We start from the raw sequence: 8,690 nt of genomic DNA, 5'->3' as shown, positions 1-8,690 counted from the left end.
TTTTTGCTATCATAACCAAAAGGCATCTCGTCCATTAAATATGTTAATATAGGATCAAAGCGGTATTCATTACAAATACCATAACTAAACCCATCAATGGTCACATATGTCAACACAATCAAATAATATAGATCAAGTATGGATGTATAACACGGAAATTACATGCAATGTGATCTAAACATGTATAGTTCCAACTGCTCCTACTTTATTCTTTAATGAGATCAACCATAAACTTTAATCACAGTGAAAACTGAACTGAATATTTTATTACTGAAATAAACTTTATTGTGCACAACCAAAATGCTTTTGATCTCCGGAAAGATCTAGCAAAGAGTTGCGAAGAATAGTCAATTGCAATAGAAGAAAAAAATCAAAATTCTTTATTGCAATATAGTCATACAAAGTCATGTAAACCTTCTGAATTGATTAAAAAAAAAAGGAAAAAAAATCAAACTTACTTTTATTTGGAATAAGAAATTTGAAAAATTATTCGAGCCAATTGAATTTACAATTCTTTTAAGACAAATTTTCTTCTTCTACTGCTCAAGGTTACGAGCAATTATATTTTAAGATAGAATGATTTTTTGTTCCTACATAAGAAATACCCCAATCATATAGGAACCCAAGAACAGCAATTCTGCCTTTATGAACTTTGATACAAATATTATGCCACAATTTTTACATAAAAGAGAAACTTATTTTTTAATAAAATCGAGGGACTAAAATAAAAATATTTAATTGTCTATGAAATGTCATATATGAATAGCCATATGTACATCGGCTGTGGCCAACACCTAAGAGCCATAACCATTCGTAAATATAGCAACTTTTGAAAAGTTGATTAAATTGTGTTGACCCCAAATAATGTACTTACATGTGGCCAATAGAAAGTAGTACCACGTATGTTCCACCCTGTACAATTGGAACACACCGTTAGTCACTTGTCTCGCTTGAGTGTCAGCTGAACGGTAGGTTAGGCAAAATGCATCATACTCTTTATCAACTTCTTCAGGTCCAAATCTTGATCTCATTCTTGAATTTCTTTGACTTCTCTTGGACTCTATCAACCCCAAACTATACATACTGTAACTTGATTACAATATAATTAAATCCTAATACAACTCTAATAAATTATAATTTTTGTCTTAGAAAATTCCAATTACAAAATGGTCTTTACAAAAACTCATTCAAAGAAACATTTGTATATAATATTTGATTATAGAGAGAACCTTTTTAGCTAATTTTATGGAGGGAAAAAAATTAGATATTTAGAAGAGTGACGTAAATGAAATTATGCTATCCATCAATAGTTATCGGTGTTTAATGTGACGATAACGTTTTTCAATGAATTAAAGTACATTCAAATTTAAAGGAGACTGTTACAATTGAGATCCCAAACCTTTCAAAAAGTTGCAGACGTTTTTCTAACATTTCATTTGTTACAATCGTTACCCAAAACATTTCGAAACATTGTAGATAAAGCCCCAATGGATGAATTATATCCATATTTCTGTTAATTAACTAAAAAGTTGGACTTTGACCACATTTTAATCAATTATAAAAGGACAAAATGATAATTTTATATTTTCCACATTAAAAAAACTTAAATAAAAAACAGCAAAAAAGAAAAAAAGAAAAAAAGAAAAAGAAAAAGAAAAAGAAAAAGAAGAAGAAGAAAATAAAATGGAAAAAAAGAAAAGAAAAGAAAAAAAGATATCTTCTTCTTCCTTAACCCCAACCCCTCAACCCAAACATATATGTATGTATATGTTATGTGTGTCTATATTCAAAACTGCACACAAATAGTCATAATCTCTCTATGTATTTATTGCGTATGGAGGTTTTAGTGCTCAACCATTAAAAAATTTAAATATCTCCATTCTTGAATGTCTGGAAATTTATCAATTTCTGAAATGGCCCTAAATTTCAGGAGTTACAATAATCTCTTCATTTGGTAAATTTTTTTTTTATCATTTTTCATGTAGTTTTTGTATTTATTTTTGCTGAAAATTGAATCACAAGAGGCCAATCGGTAAGAGATGGAGAAGAAATTATATCGAAAGAAGAGAGATTTGTATTGGGATTCTTTAGTCCAGTGGGTTCTGATCTTAGGTATGATATAAACTAGGTTCATAGTGGTGGTGGCAATGGAAGTCGTTGTGGGGGGTGGTGGTCAGTTTTGGGCCAAATGATGGTGACGACAGATTTTTGGTTTTTGATTGAGGGGTTGGGGTTGGAGGTGACGAAGAAGAAGATATTCTTTTCCTTTTTATTTTATTTTCTTCTTCGCTTTTTGTTGCTTTTTATTTAAGTTTTTTAACGTGAAAAATATGAAGTTACCATTTTATCCTTTTATAAGTGATTAAAATATGGCCAAAGTCCAATTTTATAGTCAACTAATAGAAATATAGATAAAATCCTCTCATTGGGATTTCATCCGCAACGTTTTGAAAGATTTGATGTGACGATTACAACAAATAGAAGGTTAAAAAAAAAATCTGCAACTTTTTGAAAAATTTGGAACCTTTAACTATAATTGTCCCAAAAATTAGTCTTCGCTTAAAAAATCTCTCCCCTACAACATATTTGCTCTAGTTTTGTCTGCACCTCCCCGAAGGTAACTTCAGGTCTACACGGGCTTTAGTCAATGGATTACGATAGCTGTACAGGGCCCATACCTGCGGCGTCAAGTGGGGGGCCTGTCGAGCAAAAGTCAAGATAGAATAGAAGAGAGATTTTTCTTGTTAATTAAATTCAGCACACAATATAGTCCCGTTGGATATGAAATTACATTTCATCTTTTTATCTTTTATTTTCAATTATACAATTTTTTATAAAATAATATTACTCGTAAATAAAAAATTTTCCCTTTTTCTAACCATTAATTTTTTAAAAAAATACTATTTTATCTATTTTCATTTCAAAAAAATGGATAGCAAACGGCATAATATAATACTAAACAAGTGTCCCACAAACCTTTATGCAAAATTCCTTTGTTTTGTTTATTCCCATCTGGCCAAGTACAACCGCCTTCTAGTTTCTTCAAGAAACTCCTCCGATCTTTCAACACAACCCCATTAGAAATTTATAAATATCAGACCTCCACTTTCCATTCCAACACAGAAAATTTATTGAAATGATGAAGGCACGTACTGTTGGTATTGGAATGGACTATTCACCCACTAGCAAATCAGCACTGAATTGGGCAATCAATAATCTGATTGATGAGGGTGATCAAATCGTCGTCGTCCATGTTGTTTCTCCTAAAGCTGATCCAACCAATAAGCAACTGTTTGAAGACACGGGATCCCGTAAGTATCACTATATAGATATATATCTTCAACAAGTTCGTCGTTATATTTTGAAAACACACATACCCATATGTATATGTTTGATGTAGTTTATTATGTTGAATTTTAGCACTGATCCCTTTGGAAGAATTCAGAGAGATTAATGTTTCCAAGCACTATGGGCTCACACCTGATCCTGAGGTTCTTGATATGCTTGATACGGTGTCCAGGACCAAAAGGGTAATATACCTCTCTCTCTCTCTCTCTCACACACACACACAAGAAATATTTCAATGGACGGTTACATATATGTCCGTTTACTGAAGATTTTTTGGGAATATGTAAAATGTTTTCCTCTTAATTTTGGGGTGAGATGCGTATACAGGTTAAGGTGGTGGCCAAGGTGTATTGGGGAGATCCAAGGGAGAAGTTGATTGATGCAGTGGAGCAACTCAAGCTTGATTCACTTGTTGTCGGAAGTAGAGGTTTAGGAGTGCTCAAGAGGTAATTATATTAATCATTCATCAATTAACTATTCTTCCTAAGTGTTCTGTTAAAAAACTGAAATCAAGCATATCAAGAACAAAGAGAATTGAAAAAAATAAAAATAAAAATAAAAATGCAGGGTGTTGCTTGGAAGTGTAAGCAACTACGTGGTCGATAACGCGCCGTGTCCAGTGACGGTTGTGAAGGGGGCATCGCCTTCAAAGCCTTAAGGTTTTTGTCCAAGTTATTGCAGTCAATTATAGTGTGCGAATTTGATCTGAAGTATTATGTGGTGGCTATGTCGTTATCTTTTTATACGTAACTTGTCATTTCGGTGTTTGAGAGAGAGATGCATCATTATCTTGGATTGTTTGGAGTTATTCAATAGTTCTTGGTGCTTGGGCTGTTTTTACGTGGCCATGCCAAGCGGTCTGTGTATGTTCTACTTTTTTCTTTGAACCAACTTGAATAATTCGGTTTGAATTATTTTCAGCCTATGTCAAACCAACTTGATTTTGTGTGTAAAAATCAAACCAATACGAACTAATCAATCTTGGGTTGTTCGGTTTGGGTTTGGACTTCATTCGAGTTCAATTATTTAAATTTTTATATTTAAAAAAGGGAAAGGCTGGGAAAACAGGGGGCTAACCGCCCCCTGACAGAAACCCCACAATAGGGGGGTGGGGTCCCATTTTTTCACGCGGGACCCCCTCCCCCCCCTTCCCATTTTGGGGGGTTTTTGTTTGCCCCTCTGTTTTCTAGCATTTCCCTTAAAAAAAATAGTGGTGATGACTAATGACGTGGTGGTATGAGTTTGTGATAAAATTACGAGTTGACTAAAAATGGAAATTTGATAATCAAACTATGGATACAGTTTTCTAGGAAACTTTTTGTATGAAAAAGTATCTAAAAATATCAAATTTAGATATTTGTACAAAGTTGTCGATGTAAGGAACCATGGGTATAGCTTTCTGACAAATGAAAAAATAAATATATTAATATGAAGTCTCTATATGATACTTGTATTGATAATTTCTAAGCATAAATATTATATATTAATATATTTCGTCTAAATACAAGTTTAAACTAAAGAATTATTACAAGATTCAACAATAAAATTTAAATGCGCAAATTCATTTTTCTTAAATAGGTAAGAAAGTGATAATAAATTTTTATCTCGTAAAGATTCAATTTCAACTAGAAAGTAAATTTGTTGGAGTGTGAGTTGAACAAATAAATAATTTATTTTAGGCAAAATTTGAAAAGTAATAGATTCAGTAAGTTGAGAGTAACGTCCTGAATGGAATAACTTCAGTTTCAATTTATTAGTTATATATGAAATTTGAATTATGTGATCAAAAGAAAATTTGATTTCGTAATTATTCTAAATTAATTTAAGGAAGCGGTAAAATTAGGAATTTTGTCCAATATGGATAATTGTATTGGATTTAGGATCCTTTTATTGTTATCTATATCAATTCTTGATTCGAAATCTAGTTTCGTTCACGTGTTCATGACAATTGATAAAGTTGATGTATTTAACTTCTTTTTCAAGACAAATTAATTCTATCTTAACCACAATCCGAATCTATTCCGAGCCCAAGTTCGTATGGTTAGAACGCATTAAATTTTAGATTATTTATATTATTATACACGTGAAATGTTATTCCTAACATTTATTGAACATATGTTAATTTTGTTGCGTAATAAGCTTATTGCAAGTCTCCTACCATTACAACAAGCAACTAATCATCTAATTAGTGGTCAATCAACTAAATAATGCAATGAGAACAAAAATTAATCAAGAAATACAAAAAATAGTAAACTACTATTCATGGATTAGAAATAAATAACAAATAGGGTTCATGTACAAAAGTGGATTTATGTCAACATATTAACATATAAATTACAAGAATATATGACTTAGATCATGAAAGAATACAAAAGATGGTGATGTAAGTCTTAGGTTGAAATCTTTAAAATCTTTATGTAATTGAGCTTCAATTCCTTCCTAGGGTTTTATCTAATCTCCAAAAAGTAATAAGTTGATCCCTATTTATTTATTATTATTATTATTATTATTATTATTATTATTATTATTTTATAAATTTGATGATACTATTTTGTATGAAGAAGTTAATGTGTAACCCTTGTTCTTTACTTATAAGAGCTAGAAAATATATCAAAATCGCGTCCAATTTGGGTCTTAAAGTGTTTGAATTGCAAAAAGAAACTGGTAATTCGTATGTGGAAAAAGTTGTGCACACTCACAATATAACCTCAGCGTGTATGCCGTTGATCCATATTGCTCTTATGTCATGAATTTGTGTCTCGCGCGTGCCCAATGAATGGCCCACGCGCGTTATTTTGTGCTCTATTGTTCTTGAGCAACTTTTGATATTTTGGTCATAATTTTCTATTTCAATATTTGATTAAGATGATTCATAGTACGTTGGAAAGCTAACTTAAAGAGCTGAATTCAATGTTTCCATTTCGAACATTTGCTGTTACATCTCTAACTAAACCACTTTGGAACACCACTCCCCGGAGTGCCACTTGTCCATCCGAAGTGGTTCTAAAGTGATGCCAACTCCTGACGACCTCATCATGAAGCGTTGTGAGATGAAGAGTAGATCCACTGAGGTGATCGAAGTGCCCCTTTGACTTCGAAAGCTTGAGCACTCCGAGGCGCTCCCTTAACAGATCCATCCGTTGCCAATATCAGAAAGATATTTGTCAAGATCCCCTCTGACTCCAAGGATCGATTGATGTGACATCTTCATAGGTCTAGTTGATGTGACGTATCAACTTTATGTCAACTTAACTCAGAAGAACTAATTGCCCGTCCACTCTAGACGCGGCTGATTGACGCCTATCAGTAGATGCCACACATTGTGAGATGCATACACGTGTTTCACATCCGACGGTGCTCTACGTCTATAAATACCCAAGGTTTGGCAAAAGACAAAGGTAAAGAAACACAACTTAGCTCTCTATACTAAGAAATATATATTTTCTTTCCCACTCTCTTGCACAACTTGAGTACTCTTCAGATCACCCAATGCTGATTTGATCGTCGGAGTGTATGTGATCGCCACTACCACCGTTGATTCTGATCGTGAGCTTCTGACCATGCGTTATTGTGCACAGGGAGGATTACGTAGAGTAGCTATTCGTTGGCCACGTGGAGGGTCCGATTCTTGAGGTCCACAGATTAGCGCCTTCTGTGAGAAATCTTTCCGTCCAAAAGTTTCACATTGTCCACTAGAAAAGTTGCTGGCAAACCATTGACTTACCCTGAAAAGGGCACGTTCTTGAAAATGAACAAAGTCACCTTACAATTAAAGTCCTTAACACCCTCGAAAAGTTAGACAAGATAAGTCATAGTAATGAAGAAGCAAATTTTGAAGGGCACGGGGATGCCTTTAAAGAAGAGGTAATCAGGACCAATGTCATTCACTGGAGACTCCGTCACCAACGTCATCGAGGAGGCAACAGGACAGTAGCGCTCACTGAAGGAATTACTCAAATAGCTGTCAAAATGAGGGACATTGTAGCTCAGAATGTGGCGATGCACGAATTTTTCATGTAGACTCGAGGTTATCAGGGCTTCCAGATGCCTCAAGGATCTTACCCAGCTCAAAAAATTCCTGTGTCTCATGGCCGAGGCCATTCGAGCCAGCACCGGAAACATCCCCTTGAAAAGAGAAGTGGGTTTGGATGTCACATCCTACGCACAAGGGAGCCAACCAGCAGAACCATCGCTAGGAGGGAACTTCTCACAAAAATACGAATTGCAAAGGTCAGTCAATGTCTTCGATAGAATAGGGCAGAACCCTAGCAATAGGATCCGCTCTGTGCGAAGATCAGTTCGACAAGAGTAGAAACAAGTACCTCTTCTGCCTAGAAATAGGCTGGAGAGGAGAAACTTAGTGGATTGGGGTAGTCGAAAAGAGGCACCTCCATCTCCCCCTCCCCAAAATGCATCAGAGAAGGAAAGCTCTGAAGGGCCATGTCACTCCTACCAAATTGATGACGATGATGACAACCTCCCATTTTTCAGAGAAATTCAAGCTTCTCGATGCCTGCAAACTTCATACCCCCTAAAATCCCAAAGTATGTAGAAAAGGGAGACCCACAGAAATACCTAACTAAGTACATGACGCAGATGAGCCTCAAAGGAGCCTCACCGACACTAAAATGTAGGGCCTTCCATCTAAACCTCATTGGAGCTACTGAAGTGTGGTACAGCAGGTTACCACCCCTGAGCATCAGAAGCTAGTTAGACTTGAAGAAGGCATTTTTGAACCAATACTTTTTAAGAAGGGAAGGAGAGGCCCCAGTACAATGTCTGCAAGACATGAGGCAAGCTCCTTGCGAGACGTTGAAAAGCTATCTCGCCAGATTCACTATACTGCGAGCAAGTCACTGACAGAGAGGCCCTTTCAGCCTTGAAAAGTGGCCTCAACATGAACACACTATTCTGGAGGGATGTATGCAGCAAGAATCTCACCACCTATGACGAGTTGGTTGAAATGATGAGGGTGGAAATCGTCAATGAGAAGATGATTGACCACCGGAACAGTGTAGCTCAAAGACTTCCCCCGCCTCAGAGGCAGATGGGTCAAGGACCAATTGCACACCTCGTCACCCAACAATGGACCCAGGCCGGTCACATAGTAGCCCCCACATCTGAGTAGGCATTGGCTTCGGCCACTCGAAATGCAGTGCCAGTGCTAGCATATGAAAATGATAAACAACAATTGAAAGAAGAATAAGAAGCGATCAAACAGGCCTCTGGAAGGGACAAGGTTCTGCACCTTTCACCAACTTTATGGACACGACACCAGCGAATGTAGGGATGCTCCTCGATCCTCGAATCGGAGTAACCTGTGCTCCTTAAAAAGGAATGAA

General features: G+C 35.6%; 1 protein-coding gene across 1 annotated transcript; it reads left to right on the top strand.

The window, feature by feature from the left end:
• The first annotated feature begins 2,962 nt into the window (after window positions 1-2,962).
• LOC111379671 (universal stress protein PHOS34) lies at window positions 2,963-4,268 on the top strand. Its single transcript, XM_023003094.1, has 4 exons — window positions 2,963-3,311; window positions 3,421-3,530; window positions 3,676-3,794; window positions 3,916-4,268. Exons 1-4 carry the CDS (start codon window positions 3,137-3,139, stop codon window positions 4,004-4,006), a joined length of 495 nt encoding a protein of 164 aa, XP_022858862.1. The 5' UTR covers window positions 2,963-3,136; the 3' UTR covers window positions 4,007-4,268.
• Window positions 4,269-8,690: the final 4,422 nt, after the last annotated feature.

This window comes from Olea europaea, unplaced genomic scaffold (genome assembly GCF_002742605.1).
Source record: "Olea europaea var. sylvestris unplaced genomic scaffold, O_europaea_v1 scaffold2018, whole genome shotgun sequence".
Lineage (NCBI taxonomy): Eukaryota > Viridiplantae > Streptophyta > Magnoliopsida > Lamiales > Oleaceae > Olea > Olea europaea.
Note: the sequence above shows the minus strand (reverse complement) of the source record. Positions and strands in the feature narration are given on the sequence as shown.

Coding starts and splice junctions, on each gene's coding strand:
- LOC111379671 (XM_023003094.1), top strand. CDS start 3,137: ATGATGAAGGCACGTACTGTTGGTATTGGAATGGACTATTCACCCACT. Junction 3,531..3,675: donor CGGTGTCCAGGACCAAAAGG/GTAATATACCTC, acceptor ATGCGTATACAG/GTTAAGGTGGTGGCCAAGGT. Junction 3,795..3,915: donor GGTTTAGGAGTGCTCAAGAG/GTAATTATATTA, acceptor ATAAAAATGCAG/GGTGTTGCTTGGAAGTGTAA.